The 22966-nt window shown below is 39.7% G+C and overlaps 1 protein-coding gene across 11 annotated transcripts in view; it reads left to right on the top strand.

Annotated features, from left to right (window-relative positions):
• The window catches only part of TBC1D5 (TBC1 domain family member 5), a 1653915-nt gene that overhangs the window by 1442475 nt on the left and 188474 nt on the right, over positions 1–22966 (top strand). For all 11 annotated transcript variants that reach the window (XM_029589267.1, XM_029589269.1, XM_029589266.1 and 8 more), the window contains one exon: positions 13603–13688. In XM_029589267.1, the coding sequence (XP_029445127.1) occupies positions 13603–13688 (86 nt within the window). The remainder of the gene's footprint in view (positions 1–13602; positions 13689–22966) is intronic.

Raw genomic sequence — 22966 nt, 5'->3', positions numbered from 1 at the left:
AGTCCTTGGGAAAGGACCTGTTTTGTTTTTTTTTTCATATGATCTGTCCTGTGGAGGATTCCCATTCATTCCCTATCTCTGGTCTGTCTTATAATGCCTTGTAAAGTCTTCACACCCTTGTACATTTTCCACATTCTGCTGTCTAAGAAATCCAAATCAAATGTACAGTTATGTGTGGTATAAAACCCAGCACATCACCCTGCTGACACCATCTCTACAGTACAGCATGGTGGTGACTGCAGCATTATGTTGTGATGATGCTTTGTGAAGATAGAGAGAATGATGGATGGTGCAAAGGATAGGCAGATCCTGGAAGAAAGCTTGTTCTAGTCTGCCATAGACCTGGGCCTGGGGAGAAGATTCACGTTTCAGCAGGACAGTGATCCTAAGCACAAACAACAATGGAGTGGCTCAGCAAGAAGAAAGTGAGCCTGCTCAAGTGGCCCAGTGAAAGCCCAGACTTGAATCCAATAGAAAATCTATTGGAGACTTGAAGACTGCAGTCCATAGAAAATCCTGTTTTGTGTTGTTTTATCTGGTCTTTAAATGAAGTTATTCTATTGGATCTGACTGTATTATCAGTGTTGCCTGGACTTTTACCATTAACTTTTAATTTAATTTCTTCTGTATAAATGCCATTCCTTTTTTGTTCCTCCCCTTTCTTCTTCATATACCCCAGACCAGTTTTCTGCTCCCTTTGCTCAATGCAGATCAAAACCACAATTACTAATTTTCTATATTTGCACTCCGTTTACCAAATGGAGGCACATACACTGTATTGATCTGCTTTGTTGATTTTTCATAATAAAACATTTCTGAGATATATTTATATTATTATTAATAAACCTGCATCTTCAAAACAAAAGGGAGCTGCAACATGACATTTTAAGTCCCTTGTTTAAGATTGTAAAGATTTTCCCGTTATATTAGCGATTTAAATTTCTAACAAAAAAAACTCTCATCAGCTTGCTAATGAGTATGTAACAAGAATGGTTCTCAACCTTTTTTCTGTTGGTACATACCTGACAGATGATGCTCACAGGTATGACACACTGAAAACATGACTGTCACGGGGCTAAATGTAAACATATGCTCTACATTCACAGTAATCCCCCAACTCCCAAAAATGGGAGCAGAGCAGAACTAGTACATTCCCTGTACAACTCACCATAGAAAAAGATGTTCTGGTGTCATCTCTGTAATTGCAACACAAACTCCCTCTACTACTAGGCGCAATAGCCCTTCTTATGAAAAGACAGCAGTTCACCACCAATGCATGCCCTATTGAGAAAACACAACAAATGCGTACATACTAGTAAAATACCTCACCTAGGTCACACAAACAGAACCCACCTTTATTAAATAGGGAAAGACCACAAAGTACAAATATGGAGACAGAAACTGGAATGGAAACCAAAAAAAGCCACTCTGGTTCAGTGCAAAACTGGAAAAATGGCAACAGAAATATAGCACCTAACGGGTTCCCAGGATCTGCAATAATGCACACAAACTAAGCCGTACAAAGTTACACTTGTATTATGGAACAAACTTCAAAAATAACAACCCTACCTTTGAAAAGGCAACAGTACAAATATTAAACCAGGCCCTAAACACCAATACCCCTCCTATTAGGAAAACAGAACAAGTTTATTTATTTATTTAAGGGTTTTTATATACCGCAGTACGTAAAAAGATACATCACCGCGGTTTACATTTAACAATAACTTAGCAACAAGCTTTACATTGACATTATTAATAGGTATTACATATACTAAAATCGATATAACAGTTTTGACAGAAAACAGGCTGGACAGATTGTGGACCATCCAATAATGTATAACATGCAATTAAAATATTGATGTAATTATTAAACCTTAAAAAAAAAAAACTAAATAGTATCTAATACAAAACAGGTTCTGAGAATGGATACAACTACTATATTGTACCGAGGATATTTCTGTTATTTAAAGCTAATTAATATCATAAGGGAAGGGGGGGCATGTAAGGTGAAGAAGGAGATTGAGGAGGGTATGTGGTTAGGGTGGGAAACAGGGCATGGGGAGAGGGTGGATAATTGAATGGCATTTCAGTTAAACGGATATCATTGTGTGAATGCTAGTTCAAATAAGTTAAATAAGTTAAATAAGTCAAATAAGTTAAACTGCTATAGATTCCTACACAGAAACTACAAGCTTGCAGAATACCCTTATAGAACACAGACAGACCCTCTCCAAATACAGAATAAAGCGACCATAAAGTTAATGTTTTTGTTTTTCCATTATTGCACTGCATACAGAGTATGGCTTCTTGCTGTTTCCAGTTCAGTTTTTATCTGCGCATTTCTATTTATAAATTCCTTTGGGTGGTTGGAAGGGTGTCATATATTTCAAAGGAAACCTTTATTATATAAATACATGGTGCATGTCAGGAACAAATATGCGCCATGCATATTTTTTTTGTTCTTTGTTTTCCAATCTTAATAAAAATATTTAAATGTAACTTCCTCATACATCATCACACACAATTAAGAAATATTTATTTATTTATTTATAATCTTTTTATATACCGACGAACGTTGGGAACATCTCATCGGTTCACAATAAACGAAATGCAGCAAACGAGCTTTACAGAGAACAATGAACAATCATTAAAAGGAAAACTAACTTAAAAGAGAACAAGCAAAAATATGGACATTATTTTAGAGAGAACTATAAACAATCATGAGAGGGGCAAAAATGAGGTAGGGAAAAGGGGGCTGGTATCTTTACAGAGAACAATCAATAAAAGGAACTTTGTTATACAGAGAACTATAAACATTCGATAAATGGGGACAAAGGGCAGAAAAGGGGGGCTGGGAGTTAAAGGGGTGACTAAACCGCGAGTAAAGAGAAAGGGATTAAGAAGTACAGGAAATATGGTGCATTGCAAGAAAGATGGGGTTCAAAATATGGGGCAGGAGGGCGTAGCATTAAGATGGGAAGAGGCACTTATGAGTAGGCTTGGGTGAAGAGAGCAGTTTTTAGGTTCTGCTTGAATTTCTTGTGGCAGGGTTGCTGGCACAGGAAGGTGGGAAGTTTGTTCCACAAGACGGGTCCTGCCACAGATAGTGCCCGGGCTCTGGTGGAGCAGAGTTTATACTGCCTAGGGGAAGGGATGGGTAGTGTAGCTCTGTGTTGCTGCCTAATAGGTCTGTTAGAACTGTGAAAGGTAAGGTGCTCAGGGAACCAGTGCATGTCTTGGTTATGGAGGGCTTTGTGGATAAGTGTAAGGGTTTTGTATGTTATTCTTTCTGCAACAGGTAGCCAGTGGAGGTGTTTTAACACTGGGGTGATGTGATCATTACGGTGTGTGTTGGTGAGGATGCGTACAGTGGCATTTTGGAGAAGTTGAAGTGGTTGGATTGCGCTTTTGGGTAGACCTAGGAGAAGAGTGTTGCAATAATCAATTTTGGAAAGTATGAATGCTTGCAGGATTGTGCGAAAATCGCTGAGGTGTAGTAAGGGTTTGATTTTTTTGAGGGTATGCAGTTTGAAATAACATGCTTTGAGGGTGTTGTTAATGTATTTATTGAAGGTCAGATGGTTGTCAATGATGACACCAAGGCTTGCGTACCTGTTCACTGGGAGTCACGGGGGGGAAGGGGTTGTAGCCTAGGTGCAAGGGGGGGTAATGCCAGGGGGCGTGATGTGTAGTATCTCTGTTTTGGCGGTGTTTAGTGCTAGGAAGTTACAATAATTGTAAAATTATACTAACAAACAAAATAAATGTTTCTAAACAGCTGATGAATAGAATAATATGCAATAATTAAAAAGAGGAATTGTTCAGATGTCAAAAAACCTGCCCTATCTTGATGAAATCAGAATATCTTCCTCAGCTTCTACAAAGATTCAGAATCCCAAGAATAAATGGTTTACTTTGGAATGTGGTAGAATAAGACATGTGACTATAAGACACCCAGTCTCCTGAACTGGACTGCATCCTGAATACCCACCATCGCTTCCAAAGAGAAGACAGACATTCAAGATTCAGAATCCCAGGAATAACTGGATTACAGTCGGCTCTGGCAGAATAAGGCCTGTGATGAAGAGACACCTACTTTCTCAGCTGTTACCCTTATATAATGCTTTTTCTGCTTTGGAAAATGAAGAAGCCCCAGTGAAAGAACATGAAGTAACATCTGAAAGGGAAGTAGTCACCCAATGCACCCAGAAACCATTCAACATGTCACATGTCATAAAAGAAAGCTGCTTCTTCTGAGAGACTCTGTCATCAGAGGAACCAATTTGGAAATGCAATTTGATGGGGACTCAATGGTTAAATGCATTCCAGAATGCTCAACTAATAGAAATTCAAAACAGGTGGTCAGTGCAATTATAGAAGAAAGTAAGAATGCTGATATCAATGTTGTTATCCACTATAAACCATATCCACAAGGTATAGGAAGATTTCCAAAATCAAGGGGAGAAGATTAGAAACATGCCAAAGACTATTGCCTTTTCAGAAGTATTACTAGTTCATGGAAAGGGAAAGGAAAGGTTATGACATTTTTTTTTTTTTTATTTTATATACCGATATTCCTAAATAATCACACCTGTTCACAGAAATATAAAATTAAAAAATAAGAACAATACTAAAAAATATCTTCATCAATATCACAAACAAAATAAAATACATAACTTAGTAAAAATGCAATAAATACAATAATAAAATAATGAAATAAAATAAAACGTAATTATAAAAACATCAGTTAATAAAACAAGACATGAAATGGCATAAAAAACCTATTGGGACCTTGATGTCATATATGCTCACCAAAAAGCCTGCCGGAATAACCAAGTTTTTAGGTTCTTCTTAAATGTTTGAAAGTTATATCAGATGGTAATGCATTCCATAATTTGGATCTGGCCAGTGACAGGGCTCTCTCCCTGACACAATTTAAGTGAGCCAGCCTAGGAGATGGTATAGTTAAAAAACCATTATTACTAGAGCACAGATTTCGTTGGGGTGTGTGAAAATGAAGAGCCAGCACTAAACCATTCAACATTATCATAAATAATGATTTATGAAATAGAGATAAAACCTTAAAATGGATTTGTTAAAAAATGGGCAACAATGGAGATATTTTAAAATGGGTGTAATATGATTGTACTTCCTGGAACCTGTTAAAATTATTGCGGCTGCATTCTGGAGTAATTAGGGGGATCTAATAGTGGCTAATGGAAGGCCCAACAAAAAGGCATTACAGTAGTCTAATTTAGAAAAAAATCAAAGCTTGAAGAACTGTTCTAAAATTGGAGTACAGGTATGGTTTTAGTTTCTTTAGTGTTTGCAGCTTATAAAAGCTGTCTTTAATCAACTTGTTAATGAACCCCTTCAGATTTAATTCACTGTCCAGTATAACCCCTAAATTCCTAACTTCATTAACTAGAGAAGCTCTTGGATCAATATTCTCTGCTTCCAATCTCATCTTGAGATCAAATTTGTTGTGGATCATCAAAATTTCAATCTTTTGTTGGTTAAGAGATAAATTCATGTTAGCTAATAATTGTTTGATAGATGAAAAATATGTCCTATAATTTTAGTGCACTTTTTACAGAACCAGTAATAGGGAGTAAAATCTGGACATCATCTGCGTAAATAAAGTACGTTAATCCTAGACCTGCTAGCAGTTTGCATAGCGGCAACATATAAATGTTGAAAAGTGACACAGAGAGTGACAACCCTTGCAGTACCCCAGATGGTAAAAGCACTAAGTCAGATTCTGATGTTCCTAGCTTGACTTTGAAGGATCTATTGCATAGGTAAGATTTAAACCACTCTAGAACTTTCCCAAATAAACTGATTTCAGATAACCTATGAATCAATATACCATGATCAATTGTATCAAATGCTGCTGAGATGTCCAACAAGAAGAGGAGATATGATTGGCCACTGTCAAGTCCTCCTCGGACTGTATCAGTTAAAGATAAAAGGAGGGTCTCAGTACTGCAGAACTTTCAAAAACCAAATTGTGCTGGGTATAAAATATTATTATTGTCAAGATATTCCGAAAGCTGTACATGTACTACCTTTTCAATTAGTTTAGCTAAGAATGGTAAATTAGGCACAGGCCTGAAGTTGTTTAGGTTTGCTGTATCAGCCTTTACCTTCTTTAGCAACGGTCGAACAATGGTACATTTCAATATATCGGGGAAATTACCTTGTTCCAATGATAAATTAATTATATTAGCGACTGGCCTAGCTATCATATTAGATACTAGCTTTAGTGATTTGATAGGAATGGCATTGCTTGGATAGGCGTCAGGATTCATTTTTCTAATAAGAATTTTGATTTTGGTGGAAGATACGCATTCAAAGGTAGACCAGATCTGGTTAGGAGTCTTAGAAAGGCTGATCTTTTGTTTATTTGCCACTGGGATGTTATCGACTAGATTAGAAATGTTGTCCCTGAAGAAAAGTGTGAAATCATTACATTTCTCAATTGAGGTATCATGAATGAGATTAGAATGATTGGTTTTAATTAAATCCAATACATAGGAAAACAAAACATTGGGATTAATTTTATAGTTGTGAATCTTCCTAGCGAAGAAGTCCCATCTGGCTCAAAACCTGGTGTAAAGAAAATGGTTTTGGAGGCTGGGGCTGTAAATATGGAGCAGTAAAAGACTATATGGTAAGGATGGCTTACAATTATCTGTAACAGCAAAAAAAACAAAAAGAGCACTGAAAGGGTCCTTAGAATCAAATCAGGAACACATTTAGGCACGCAACTATGTAAAATCAAAAATTTATGAATGAAGTAAGAGCTGCATCTGCAAGCCTGTCGACGTGTTCCAACACACCTCGTTGAACCGTCTGGTCTTTTCTTCATTTGCAGCTCCTACTGGGCTCAAAAAAGCCTCTAATAGCTGTTATCGTTGGTGAAATTGTTATTATCGTTGGTGAAATTGACTTTTGTCAAAACTTATAAACTGCATCATAAATGTCCCCTTGTCCCGTTCTTATAAATTGATTATCTCCCCGTTCATGTAAATAAACAATCTCCCAGACAGCGGCCGGTGTTTCGCTGCACCACTCGCAGCTTCATCAGGGGGGAATATCTTTAAGACAAATAGGTAAACTGGTCAGTGAAACATGCAATTTAAAACAGAAATACTTAGCTTATAGTCGCAGTGCCGACCTCCTCTCTCTGGACCTAGGTCTCACGAAAAAAGTTTCAAAAGAACGCGGGACAGAGACCAATCACGGCAGCTTGGAATAATTAAATAGCCCGTGCGAACTAGGAAACGTATCTACGTCATGACATTCCGTTGTCATAGTAACCATGTAAACAAAAGAGTCTTATAGGAAAACTTGTAACTCCAATGCAGAATTCAAGCCGTTCGGCTGCACTGTATCTAACAGATGTATCCACCGTTGCTCTTCCTGTAGCAAAGCCCCGTTGAAATCTCCTCCATGCCAGGAAGGAGTAAGCTACTTCAAAACACAGACTCGCAAAGAATCAAAACTATGGGCTTTTTCCAGACAATGTGTAACAAGAGGAGCTGAAAGGCGTGCTTTGTTGAGACAGGATCTGTGTTCGATGATTCTGGTTTTCAACTGTCTCCGTGTTTTTCCAATGTACCACAGGCGACAATGGCTCCAGATTTGGCAAATTTATATATGGCTGATTTTGAAGAAAAATGGATTTATGATGATAATCCTTTTAAACAATATATCACCACGTGGAAAAGATATATTGATGACATTTTTCTTTTATGGTCTGGCTCTCTTGACATTCTGTCTCAATTTTTAGACTGGCTGAACAGGTGTAACAGCCATCTACACTTTTCAGCAGAAATTCAGAAAGATCATATTCATTTTTTGGACATTTCCATCACTAAAAATTCTGGTAAATTTGTCACCACATTATATCGTAAGCCAGTGTCCAGCAACACATTTTTGCACTTCACTAGTGCTCATCCCCTCCGCCTCAAAGAGAACCTGCCAGTCAGCCAATTTCTTTGGATACGGCGTCTTTGTACCACCACAGCAGATTTTAAGGTTCAAGCACAATCGCTGAGCACCAGATTCACAGCAAGAGGTTATCCTAGACGCTGTATCAAGCGAGCATATATCCGAGCGAAGTTTGCACTTAGAGATTGGTTATTCTTACAGCAACCAGAAGACCAATCTGATGTTCTAACCTGTGTACTCCCTTTTTCTTATATGACGCAGCAAATGAAGAGTATCATTGCACGGAATTTTGCAACTTCATTCTGAGTTTGACCGTATCCAACGATTTACGTATACACAAGGCACTAATTTACGAGATCTATTAGTGCACTCAGATTCTAGCAGATTACCGTTATCTCAATTGAACGGATCGCAAAAAGCTTGCGGCTCCTGTTCTGTTTGCCAAGTAATGATTGACACAAAAGTCCTCTTTTTTTCGAGATTAAACGTTACATTGACACTCAAATATCAAACAGATTGTTCATCAACAGGTGTTGTATATTTGATACAATGCCCATGTAACCTGTGGCACGTTGGAAAAACACGGAGACAATTGAAAACCAGAATCATCGAACACAGATCCTGTCTCAACAAAGCACGCCTTTCAGCTCCTCTTGTTGTACATTGTCTGGAAAAAGTGCATAGTTTTGATTCTTTGCGAGTCTGTGTTTTGAAGCAGCTTACTCCTTCCTGGTGTGGAGGAGATTTCAACGGGGCTTTGCTACAGGAAGAGCAATGGTGGATACATCTGTTAGACACAGTGCAGCCGAACGCCTTGAATTCTGCATTGGAGTTACAAGTTTTCCTATAATACTCTTTTGTTTACATGGTTACTATGACAACGGAACGTCATGACGTAGATACGTTTCCTAGTTCGCGCGGGCTATTTAATTATTCCAAGCTGCCGGGATCGGTCTCTGTCCCGCGTTCTTGTGAAACTTTTTTCGTGAGACCTAGGTCCAGAGAGAGGAGGTCGGCACTGTGACTATAAGCTAAGTATTTCTGTTTTAAATTGCATGTTTCACTGACCAGTTTACCTATTTGTCTTAAAGGTATTCCCCCCTGATGAAGCTGCGATTGGTGCAGCGAAACACCGGCCGCTGTCTGGGAGATTGTTTATCTACATGAACGGGGAGATTATCAATTTATAAGAACGGGACAAGGGGACATTTATTATGCAGTTTATAAGTTTTGACAAAAGTCAATTTCACCAACGATAATAACTATTTAATTTCACCAACGATAATAGCTATTAGAGGCTTTTTTGAGCCCAGTAGGAGCTGCAAATGAAGAAAAGACCGGACGGTTCAACGAGGTGTGTTTGAACACGTCGACAGGCTTGCAGATGCAGCTCTTACTTCATTCATAAATTTTTGATTTTACATAGTTGCGTGCCTAAATGTGATTTGGTGGTGCCTTTTATGTTTATCTGTGGCAGGAAAAAGGATGGTAAGTGAAAAATTCAGGTCTTACATTAACAGGCATTTAAACTAGGGAGTGGGGGTGGCAGGAGGTGGCCAGTAAAATTGGAATGTCACCCCCAAGCAATACAGGAAGTGGGAAGAGAAAGTAACAAAATCAATCAGTTAAAAAGAAACAAACAAAAAGCAGAAAAGGTGACTAGAAAGAGCAGCTGGAAAGCTAAGACCACAAATACTTGTAGGTTGAGCGATAAAATCCCAGACCTGCAGGCCCTAATGGTAGGGGCAGAATTGGACATTGTTGCTGTTACAGAGACATGGTTCACTGAGTCTCATGATTGGAATGCGGCCATCCTGGACTATAACTTGTTAAGGAAGGACAGAGAGGCCAGAAAAGGGGGAGGAGTAGCTCTTTATGTCAAAAACAATATACAAGCAACTGAATTACAAGGGACGTGGGGTAAAGAAGAAGCATTATGGACCATCCTAAAAAGAAAGATGGTGCTTCCATTTCTACTGGTGTTATCTACAGGCTTCCAACCCAAATGGATGAACTGGACAGAGACCTGATCGAGGGCATCCAAAGGGTGGGAAAGAAGGGCGAAGGGTTGCTCATTGGAGATTTTAAACTTCCAGATGTGGATTAGAGCATCCCTTCTGCGGAATCTACAAAAAGTAGAGAGATAATGGATGCCCTTGAAGGTGCTCTGCTCAAACAAATGGTAATGGAACCCACAAGGGAGAGTGTGATCTTTGATCTAGTGCTTACTAATGGGGATAATGTCTCGATGTTTGAGTAGGGGCTCACCTGAGCACAAGTGATCATCAGACAGTATGGTTCGATATCTCAAATAGGATACAGAGAAGTCACACAAAGACCCGAGTTTTGAATTTCACAAATAAGGACTTTATCAAAATGGGAATGTATCTGGAGGAGGAATTGGAAGACTAGGAATTGGACTTTATCAAAATGGGAATGTATCTGGAGGAGGAATTGGAAGACTAGGAATTGGAAGACTAGGAGAAAACTAGTGGGCCAAATTAAAAGTAACTATTACAAAGGCATCAGACCTATATGTGAGGAAAGTAAAGAAGAATAAGAGGGAAAAGAAACTAATGTGGTTCTCTAAGGAGGTGGCTGAAAAAAATTAAGGCAAAAAGAACAGCATTCAAGAAGTATAAAGGATCCCAAAAGGATCCAAGATGGCATCTTGAAGAAGGTCAGGTGAAGCAGTGCTCCTGAAATTGAATTTATTTCTTGGATAATATGCCCCATACCAAGAGAAAAGGGAGAATTAGGGCTGAAACCCTGACAACCCAGATTCCTACCCTGTCTCAGATGTCTATTCAGGGCTTCTTTGCACCGCTGAATATAGTAAGCCTGGGTGAAGTGTCCGCTGGAGCCGTTGGGGAGGAGCAAACGCCGGCGGCTCAGGACCTGAATATCTCCTTAAGCCCCGGAGCTCCCGTGGCGCCGCAGCCTCCTCGCCGCACACAACCCATGATTCCGGGTCAGAATGCTCGTCCCAATGAGGAGAAAGCAGTTGGCCCTTTTGGGGAGAAAAATGGCGAAATTGATGCGATGGCTGGATTGGGAACAGTGAATCCTGTAGGCTCTCTGCAACATCAGCTGAGAGAGAACGGAGTGAACACCATAACTGCACCGTTAACATCTACACCAGAGGAGCCGGATGGCTCAGCTGCGGCCTCTGTTATGAGGCAAGAACGCCACCAAGAAGGTGGGGTAAGCATTATTATTCCTTCACTTGTGGATCAATCCGAAAAAATAACATTGAAGAATGTTTGGGCAGTATTGCTTGAATTGATAAACTCAATAGTGAATATGTCTAATATTCTATCGAATACACAAACCTAAATTCAAAAACTGGATCCAATTGTATCTCAACACTCTGAAAAGTTGGAGGGCTTGCAAAATCAAGTTGCTCAAATTCAGACTGTCCAGACTGGTTAAATACAAGCAGAAAAATGTAATATAATATATATAGAGAATCAAGCAAAGTATAAAAACCTGCGAGTATTAAATTTTCCACGAGTTAAGATGATATCACCAATGGAACAATTTAAAAAGTTTATATTGGAAAATTTACAGATACCATTGAATGCAATTCCACCAATTGAGAAAATATTCTATATAAATCTTGGGAAGAAAACTGGAATTGAGTCACAGAATAAAGAAATTCAAGCGCAGGATGTGGAAAACCTTACAGACTTTTTGGAACAGTCTACTAAAGACCAAATTTAATTTCGTGGGACATTGTGTATTAGATTTGTCTTTTCTGCAGACAGAGACACTATTTTGAGAATGTTTCTAAGAAATAGAGAGAAGTCCTACCTAGGCCAGAAAGTTTGGATTTATCCAGACATTACACGAGAAACACAACAACGTAGAAGGAGATTTCTTCAGATGTTTCAAGAAGCAAAAAATTTAGGAGCCCATGTGGTGATTCACTATCCTAGTAAATCCTCTTCCTTAGGACTCACTACCAGTCTCTCTGTCTCTCTCTCTCTCACAACAGTTACACCCTACAACCAGTCTCTATCTCTCACACACCACTCACCTCCTTGACATGTATCTCTCTCTCACTTTCTCTCTCATGCACACATACACTAGTCATCCCCTGACCAGTCTCTTTCTCTCACACACCTGTCACCTCTCTGACCAGTCTTTCTCTCTGTCTCTCTCATATAAATCACCTAGATGACCAGTCTTTCTCGATCTCTCACATACCAATCGCCTCCCCAACCAGTCTCTCTCACACACACACTAGTCACATCCCTGACCAGTCTTTCTTTCTCTCCCATACCAGCCACCTCCCTGACAAGTCTCTCTCTCTGTCACACCAGTCACCTGCCCAACCAGTCTCTCTCTCTCATACACACACACTAGTCACCTACCTGACCAGTCTATCACACAATGCTCTGTCTTTCACACATGCTCTCTCACTTACACATAGACTCTCATACATGTGCTTTCTCTGTCACACTCATGCTCTATCTCACTTATACACACTCACTGGCTCTCTCACTCACTCCTCCCCATCCAGCCCTGCAGCACAAATGGCAGCTACAGCAGCCTCCTCCTCCAGCCCTCATGGCCCAAGAAAGAAGAGTCCCATCAACCACATGGGCTAACGCTGCTGTGTCTCCTATTGCTGATCGCTGGTTGTGCCTCATTTTGTTCTGAACCCGTGCTGCTCAGGGCTGATGCTGTGCCTCTTTTGAATGCAGTATGGCCTTTTCTTCTTCCCATATGCTCCACTGCACATCACTTCCTCTTCCGGGCCGCAGTGGTGAGAAGAAGAAAAAGCCAAGCAGTAATGTTGCCAGCTTCCACTAATACTACTGACGTTCCTGCCCAGACTTGAAAGTGCTATTAGCCCAGGCAGAAATGGCAGTAGTGTTAATGGAAGAAATGTATGCGTCTTGTTGAGGCAAAGGAGAGAGGGAGGAAAGAGCAGCTAGGTAAGCAGGAGACTAGGAAGCACATGATACACTTGCCAGTGTTTGGTGACACACTGAGAATCACTGAACTAAATAATTAAAACTTATGTTAGGTTTGAATTCATCATTATTTCATAAAGTCCTGTGGGACAGACAAGCATTACTCACTGATTTGCCAAAATTATAACAGGCTAAAGGCATCATTGGGTGAACAGGCTGAAAGTAAAATACTTAGTAAAGTTTTGATTAGAAAATAATTGTTTCACCACAGAGCCTGGTAAAACTACAAAAACTGCAAGGATTTGCTTTGATTTTAAAACCTTTATTAAGAAATATTTTCAAAAACATTAAGATAATGTTGAGATAACAGTAAATGGATGATATTGAGGCTGTAAGTATACGTATTATACTTGTTATGTACAATTGGGCAATCGTGTAGTATGACACGTTTTTGTTATATTCTTGACATAAAATTGCAAATTTCAAAAAAAGAAAATAATTGTTTCACATTTTAACACGAATGCTTTTATCATACTAGACAAACATTTTTTAAATTTTAGTAATAACGTAGCTGAAATATGAGTGGCAGGAATTTTTCTTTTAGTAAATGTTGCTGTTTAAACATGTAGTATTCTGTACGGCTCCTCTTTATAATATTTTAAAGATTTCTTCTGGAGTTTGATATCAGATGTTTTGACAATTTTCTAAATTTGATTTTTTCCAGAAAAATCCAAGACCAATGAATTATCAGTTCCAGCAAAATTTAGATTACTACAAAGCACGTGGAGCAGACCTGATGAATAAAACTCGGTGAGCCCAAATACCTTATTATGTGATATGTATCGTGGAAATATATTTTCTTAAAGAAAAGAATATCATAGAGTGACTTTAGAAAATGTCAATTTTTCATTATTTCAAAATGTAAGGGTCAGATTTCAAAGGAATTTTTCCAGCTAAGGTAAGAACTTAATTTTATAACTGCCTGCATTGCCATAAAGTTGGTAAGTTTTGTCTACAGATTTTGCACCAATTTTCATTATGAAAGTATGTGCATGTTCTCACTTTGAAAATGATCACAAAAAAAAATTACCTGTACCCATTTACAGCTGCTAAGTTGTATAGGTAGATTTTCCAAGAACACTTAGGAACATACTTTAGAAGATTCAAGTGGATGCATAAACACAAACCCCTCCCCTTCCTTGACCCAGGAGCACCTCTTCATACTGTGGCTAAAAGTACATGTATAGTGGCTCTACAGACATAGCTTTCCATGTACACAGAGAAGGCCATTTTCTCAAAGCTGATTTCTACTGGTAAACCACTGTTTATATGCAGAAATGGCTTTGAAAATTACCCTTCCTATGAAAATCCTATGATAATGTATCTCACTGAGCAGTCTAAATTTAGCCATCTAAAATCCAGGGAAAGGTTTGGGGAGTGGCAGCTAGGGGTGATTTTCTTCCTTTCCTGGATGGACAAACCTTGGTGCAGGAATAGCTAGTTTAGATCTAACCAGCTATCCATGTGCCCGGAGCAAAAGATCCCAACTCCTGCCTAAGTTTAAAAAACAATGATGGCCTGATTTCCTTCCCTCTAGCCCGAGCTATTAAAATAGTTGTAGCCCTATCCCCATTTCTACTACCCACATTTAAGAAACAAACAGGTCCCAGTTCTCCTCCCCTCTACTTCCCAAGCATAAAAAACTGTCTATAGATCCCCCAGCCTGTCAGACCACCACCCCATCTGACCAACCAGAACCCCCCCCCCCCCTCCCAAGCACTTCATTGCTGAGCTAGAAGGAGAGCTCAGGCTTACTTTCTACCTACCTCCTCCCACCATCGCTCTTCCACTTCTCAGCATCTTGTGTTACTCTGACATGGGATAGTCAAAGCAACATAGGACACTAAGCTAGAGTGAGGTAAGCCTAGGTTTCTCCCGGCTTGGCAATGGGGTGCATTTGGAGTAGTCTGGCAAGTAGCAGGGGGGATTAGGAATCTGTAGAATCATATTCTCCTGCTCCTCCTCCTACTCTCAACTGGGGATATCAGGTCCCTATCCTGGCTCTCCAAGGCAACTTTCACCCCATCAGTGCATATCAGACTCTCTCTTTTCTCTTCCTTTCTTATGCTCCATGTGGAATGCCCACTCTATTTCCAAGAATCTTGCCTAAATTCATGACCTCTTTATCTTTCATACTCTTCCTCTGTTTGCTTTGACTGAGGCTTGCCTTGCCATTGAAGGCTCTTCTTCAGTTGCTGCTCTCTGTTATGGAGGTTTTCTTTTCTCCTATACACCCCACACAATATGCTGTGGTGATGGTGTTAGACTGCTGCTCTTCCCTTCCTGTAAGTTTCAATCACTTCTTTCACCTTAATTCCACTCTTTTTTTCCTTTGAGGCCCATTCCATCCACTTACTTACTCCACTACCTCTCCAAGTAGCTGTCATTAATTGATTCTCTTATAAATCCCTTTCTTCATTTCTTACCAACTTTAATTCCTAGTGTTCCTGCTTCCTAGTCCTATCTTCTCCTTCTCTTATTTTTATTGATGACCCTTCGAATTCTTTATGCTATAAAACTCCTTTCCTTAACCTCATTTGAATTCCAACTCTGCTCTATTGTTACTACTCACAAGCATGGCCACTGCCTTGCCCTAGTCCTTTCCTCCAACTTCTGTGTCTCAGATGTCTCTACCTCGGTTCTTCCTCTCTCAGACCATCAGCTCATAACTTTCAGACTTAACTACCCTCCCCCCACAGCCTCATTCAGTCACCACCAATATTTTCAGGAATCTCTAGGCTGTCAACCCTTGTTATTTTCTCCACTACTATTTCATCTCTCCTTTCCTCCATTACATTGTCTGAGTCAGTTGATGAAGCAGTTTATTTATGTATTTAAAAATGTATAGATGGAGGTCACGTGAAATGGTGGAGGGGTAAGACATGTTCTTGCTGAGCTCCTTGTTCCCTCCCTCCAGAGAAGATAATTGCTTGTTTCTTTGCTTGTTTTGGAGCTCAGGGGATTGCCTCAATACCTATTTGTTTCCCCGGGGTATTTTACTGGTTGAACAGATGATTGCAAAACTGCAATGCTATGGTTTAGAGAAGCTCAAACAGACTGAATCCAAAATGGCGATGCGCTCCTTCATCTCCAAAGACTTGAGACACCCAGATAATGGAGGTAGTTGAGGCGGTAGTCACGGCGTTGGATGTAAAATTCAACAAATATGAAATTATTTGAGGATATAATCAGTTATTAGCAGCCTCAGCAACTCGATTTCAAGAGGTGGAAGCGGGTTTAACAGCGGCGGAAGATTGAGCCGACATTTTGGAAAAACAGCTAGCAGAAGGGCAATTGGAAGAGGAAAAACAAGCTAAGAAAATTGACGATTTAGAAAATAGATCCCAGAGGGAAATCTTATGATTTATTAGTTTTCCAGAAACCATTCGAGAAGTGGATCTGGTAGAGATTCTAGAGGGCTGGTTGCCGCATGTTTTAGATCTTTCAGCTAAATATGGCACCCTCAAGATTGAATGAGTACATCGGCTGGGCCAGAGATTGCTGGAGGCGTGTAAGCCACGACCCGTCATAGCCAATCTATTGAATTCAGCCTATAAAATGGATATCCTCCAGGCCTACTGCAAAATTCACAAGATAAATTACCATGGCGCTCCAATCTTGATTTTCCAAGATTACACTGGAGGCAGCGCAACAGAAGGCCTTTGCCCCAGCATATGCAAATTTGGTACAGCACAAGATTCCCTTCATGTTGCAATACCTAGCCAAACTAAAGATTACATGCCAAAATACCCTCATATCTACGACACAGTAGAGGCAGCACTACAGTTTTTCAGCACTGTGGAACAGCGGTCCCCTGAATGAGACTATGTGAGGGATTTATGGCTCTACACTATGCTGTTGTGCTTTTTGTAGCCTTCAGCAGCGAGATGTTGGCTTTGTATATGGCCATAATCCAGCGGCTTGTTTACTGCTTCCACTTGTTAGTGGATCGGGAGCTGCTTATCATAAAGAAGTTGACTGCTTTCTCTTTATTGAGCTTTTCTACACAAACACCACCCCCCCACACACACATACACACACACACACACAAAATATAGTACAAGAAAAACTTGTGTACAGCTTGTATCATTCAAAGGAAAATCAACATATACATATTTGCCTCACAAGGTCCATATAATATGGGGGGACATTTAAAGAAACTTTAATTAGGAAAATAATATAAAACTGAGGAGAGGTTGGTTAAATCATTCATGGGCCTTACTTAACTGCTGCTAATGGGCTCGTTTATCTGCCAAAAAGGTCTCAAGATGTGTAGGATCAGAAAATATAAATTTCTTACCTTGAAAAGATATGAAACATCTGCAAGGAAATTTTAAATAAAAAGTCACTTCTATCTCTAGGGCTTTACTTTTCAAGGCCAGGAAATGTCTCCTTCGAGCCTGGGTAGGTTTGGAGACATCCGGAAAAACATTTATTTTCTGTCCACAAAATAACACATCACTGTTTTTAAAAAAAATTCTCAAAGACCATTTCTTTATCTCTTTCCAGCCTTTTCATTGGTTTCGTACACTTATGCTGCAATGATATGGCCAGCACACTTTGTATCAAGTTAAATTTTTTTTTTATGTTCTCCGAGGGTACATTGACATTATATGTGCATTTTTGTACCACTTCATTGCTGACTTAATATTTCCTTGGGACAGTTTTGGATTTATCTTTAATGCACCTAATTTCTTAGCTCTTCAGTTCCTTGTGTTTTTTTTTCTTTCTTTCCCTTGATAATGTCTGGAGGGAGGGAATGTCTCATGTGAGACACAGGCTTCACTCTCCATGTGTATGGAGAAAGATTTGGTTCTGGGGTGGGGGTGGGTGGGGGTAGGGTTTATAGAAGGTACTATATATAATATGGGTTTGCTGATCCTGACCTCTGCAATGTTATTTGGTGGAGTCTACTGTCACTTTCACAAGTCTTTTTGTTTAAGCTTGGATCCTGGCTGGGAGGTCTGGGCTTTTGGATGAGATTTCTTCTCTTTGATTTTACCTTGGAAGAAGTGGAATTTAAGATGATGCCCTCAATTTGAGATTTTGGTCTTGGAATGTCTCGGGGGTGGGCTCTGTATTTAAGCATTATAAGATTTTGCAGTCTTTACAAAGATATAATGTGCAAGTTGTATTATTGCAGGAAACTAAACTAGATCGAGTGGAACATCAAAAACTACATCATATGTGGGTGGGACAAGTGTTCTCTGCGCAGTCTTCATCTCAGACTGTGGAAGTAGCAATATTAATTGGTAAACAGGCCTCATTTCAATCTGAAAAGGTAGTGGCGGATGACCATGGGAGGTATCTTATTCTCATTGGGAAGATAATCGGGCAGCTGATCATGATTGCAACATATATACTCTGAATATTTACCAATATGCTTTCTTTGTAAAAGTAATGAAATTAATTGCCGAACAAGCCAAAGGCTGCCTATTTATAGGGGGCGACTTTAATTGTTTGTTAGACCCCACCTGAGATAGGATATCGGGATTTCCTGGTATAGGGGATGTAGAGACAAGAGGGGCGTCCTATGTCTGTAGCACCTTGGAAGTCATAGATATCTGGCACATGCTCCACCCGATGGATGTGGAATACACCCACATTTCAAGAGCCCATGGTACTGGATCATGTCTAGATTATATGTTGATAAAGAGATGCAGAATTTGCTTGGGTGCTTAGAACAGAACTGGGACCCTTAGAAATCATGGATCATGTCCTGGTGATTTTAGACGTAAACAATGTTAGTCAAGTGAATAACTCCTGATTGTGGAGGTACCCCAAATACTTTTATGGAGATGAGGGGTTATGGACATTTTTATTTACAAAATGGGAGGCCTATTCCAAGGATAATGTAGAACATAAACGTCAACCACTCTTGTTTTGGGAAATGGGTAAAGTGGTTTTGAGAGTTGAAATATTGGCTTTTCTGGTGGCTCAGTGCAAAGTAATGCTTCAACAAATTTGGTATTTGGAAGGTAAATTATGTAAGACAAAACAGGGGTTTGAAAAGAAACCAACCAAGCAAAATAAAGAGCTGGTAGAGAATATACAAAATGAGTTTAACTCATTATTGCATCAGAGAGCGCAAAAGGCGTTGTGGTATTATATGGCCAAATATTATCATTAAAGGAATAAGTCAGCGAAAATTTTGGCGAACATGACAAAGACTTGGGGGGCGGGGGGAGAGGTATATCTCAACCATGTGCTTTTCCTTAGGTACTATAGTTAATGCTACTAATGACATTAGTGCTGTATTTCATACTTATTATCAAATTTTATATGCAGCTAAGCCGATTAATATGGCCCATATTGATGAATATTGGCAACAGTCTGATTTACCTCACGTAACAGATTCTCAGTTAGAAGTCCTTAATAAACCCATCCTGGCCCAGGAAGATTTAGATGGTAATAAGAAGGCCCAGTTGCTCAAAGCACCAGGACCAGATGGCTATCCAGCCAAATTTTTCAAGATCCTAGCCTTGCAGCTGTCATTACCTTTGCGTGCAGCATTTGAGGATCTGATAGATCATCAGTACTCACCCTGTTCCCCTAATATGGCATATATTACAGTCATCCCAAAGGTTCATAAAGACTCGACTATCCCAGAATCGTAGCGACCAATCTCTCTTCTAAATTTCTATTTTAAATTACTAACTAAAATAATGGTGAACAGATTGGCTGTCATTTTACCACACAGGGGAAGGAGCTCTCCTATGAATCTGCTAAAGATCTTAGCCTCCCTGGAATCCTGCTATTGGAAGGACTCCCAATGATGCTGATTAGTTTTGATGCTGAGAAAGCATTTGATCGGGTAAACTGGTCTTTCATGTTTGCAACTTTAGACAAAATGGGCTTTGCCAGATATTTCCATGGGGTGCTAGAGGTTCTCTAGCATCAACCTTTAGCTTTGGTATTGATTAATGGAGCTCCTTCTGCCACCATTGAGGTCCACTGGGGAACAAGACAGGGATGCCCCCTGTCCCCATTACTTTTTCTCATTACTTTGGAGCCCCTATTAAATGCCTTTAGACGTAATGTTCATATTAAGGGGATTTCCATAAGGCCTGATGAGGCAGCCCCATTTAAATTGATTGCCTTTGCAGATGTCATCCTGGTTCATATAGGTGACCTGGAAACATCCTGGGCAGCACTGATGGGGGAATGTAATGCTTAGGGGAAGGTTGCTGGTTTAAAATTGAATTTTGGGAAATCCAAAGTCATGTTCACTAAATCAGAAATACAGAATTGGATAGGTGTTGATTTCCTGGTACCTAGAGCTGAAGATTCTTTACTCTATTTGGGGATTTTGATTCCCTGAATTCTTGCCCAGATACAATCCTTAAATCATGAGGTTACTTGGTAGAAGACGAGATAGCAGCTAAAAAATTGGATAGATATGCCAATTTCTCTAGCTGGGTGGGTGGCAGTATATCAGAAGATGATACTTCCTCAGCTGGTTCCTGTGTATTGGTCTAGAAGGGAATTGCTGGGTATTGACAAGCAGGTACAAAGGTTTCTATGGAAAGGTTTGAAACCTCATATTGATCTGGCTAAATTAAGGTGTACTTGCCAGGTTCTTATGGCCTGGATTGGCCACTGTTGGAAACAGGATGCTGGGCTTGATGGACCCTTGGTCTGACCCAGTATTGCATTTTCTTATGTTCTTATGTTCTTAAGGTGCCTTAAAGCACAAAGAGAGTTAGGATTAGCGGATGTGAGATTGTATAAATTTGCTTGTAATTTACGCCATATAGGTGACTGGATTATAGATACCAATTATTACACACCATTAAAAATTGAGAAACTTAGGGGTAGATTTTCAGAGGGTTACATGCGTACGTTACGGGCGTAACCCCCGAAAACCTACCCCAAACCCCTCTGCGCATACCGAGCCTATCTTGCATAGGCTTCCGGCGCGAGCAAAGCCCCGGGACGCGCGTAAGTCCCGGGGCTTTCCTGGGGGGGGGGCGTGTCGCGACCAGAGCGTCATCAGGGTCGTGTCAGGGGGCGTGATGCGGCCAGTGCGTCATCTGGAGGCATTCCTGGGGCGTGGCCGCAACCTCCAGACCAGCATATGGTCCACTGGTGGTGTTAAAAGAGGATATCAAACTTTGTACAAATTTCTTCTGGAAAAATAGTAGAGGCCGGTTATCATTCACAAGATTGATGGTTCCCAAGGAGGAAGGAGGACTAGGTTTTTCCAGCTTGCTATAAAGTATGGCCAATATTTTAGATTGCTTAAGGAATGGTTAGTAGACAACAATAAGATTCCTTTCGTTACCCTTGAAAAAGAATTTATTGAAACATATAGCTTAGGTTATTTGCTATATGTAAAATATGCGTCATTGCCACCTTATGTTTCCCAGTCTTTGATGGTTAGAATGGTTAAAAAAGGGCGGCATTTTCTTAGAAACCTTTTGGGGTTAGATTGGGAATGATCTCTCTGCTTACCTCTCGTCGGTAAGCCAAACTTTCCCTCAGGCCACTCAAATAAAAAATTTCAAAAATTAAAACAGGTTGAGATTGTGAATTTACAGCCTTTTATTAATTTACAAACAGGGGAATTACACTCATTTGACTTTTCTGTTGTCAAATTTTACAATTTCAGAGTAGTGATTTTCTTACACATTTTCTTACAATTACTTAGTTATATTGCAACTTTGACGTCACCAGACAGTAGAGAGAAAACACATGGCTCTTTTTAAAGTCTTTTTCATCTGTATAGGAAAAATAGAGTATCTATTACTAGAACGTACAAATACCTACATGATAACTCTAAATATTTTGTTACAGACCTTGGCGGATGTTTGGTCTCATGACTTACAGTGCATGTTAACAGATAATGACATGTATGTTTGCGGTAGCCTTGTGGGAAGAGCTGTAAATAATATACAATTTAGATAATTACATTTCAGGATTATTAACACAATAGTATTTTGGCCTAGTAAAATATTTGCTGCAAAGATTGCTGAATCTGACAAGTGTGTTAAATGTTCATACTCTTTTTGGGACTGTGTGGATGTGCAAGTTTTTTGACTGCAACTACTTTAGTTTTTTACACCTATTATTACAGATTTATTTCCTTGGTCTGCGTCATTTTGCATTATCAGTCATGTAGACTGATATAATTCATAACTCTGGTTCATAATTTTGGTTCATTCAGCCATTCCCAGAATCCTCAGAGGGCTGATTCACACTGACACTGCTGAACTATAGTGAATTTTCTGACCATCTCAAGAGTCAAAGAATGTAGAAGAGTTGGGAAACTTGTGGCTCTGCAAAGCCTATAATTAAAGGCTAGGTGGGCATCAATGACAATATTTGCACCACAATACAGGGAAGCTTGGTTCGCATGAAGCCAAGATGCAAGCTTTTGTCTTACAAATGCCTATCTCAACGACAGGAGCCAGGTGAAAAGATTCTTTTAAAGTTACAGTTTTAATTAAAGTCCTGGCGCCAGCAAACGGAATTCAGGCCTATTTCCTATTCAGAACCCAGACTTGCTATCTGTTTACACAACACAGCGGATCAAGAGAAGATCAGAAGAAACAAAGGGCATCAAAGCCATGTTGATAAAGGAACTTTTATGGTGGGAGGATGGACAGGTTTAGCTGGTGAAGAATTCTCAGTTGGGGGGAGTGATCCTCACAAGCATTTCCTATACATGATAGATTGTCATGACAACAGCATAATGTATCTTTGTAAATGAGTCTTTGAGCAGTCACGCCATTCTGGAAACTTCGGCAGTGCTGTATGTTTGATTATAAAAGTAAGGGCAAGGCCTAATTTCGGGGAGATGCTAGTTATTTTGAAAAGATAAAGGGCACCTAGCATACGCATCTCCCAGGAATACTTTTAAAAAAAGCCAAATAAAATGTATTTTATACCATTTACTGAGTCTAAGTGTTCTTGCGTGCCTGGCCCTGAGTCCAGAAATTATGGACAAGACTCAAAATACTCATTCAAAAGCAACTTTAAAATTCTTCTTGTTAAGGGATATCTGGTGCCATTAAAGCTTATTCTTG

The sequence above is a fragment of the Rhinatrema bivittatum genome, chromosome 2 (genome assembly GCF_901001135.1).
Source record: "Rhinatrema bivittatum chromosome 2, aRhiBiv1.1, whole genome shotgun sequence".
Taxonomy (NCBI): domain Eukaryota; kingdom Metazoa; phylum Chordata; class Amphibia; order Gymnophiona; family Rhinatrematidae; genus Rhinatrema; species Rhinatrema bivittatum.
Note: the sequence above shows the minus strand (reverse complement) of the source record. Positions and strands in the feature narration are given on the sequence as shown.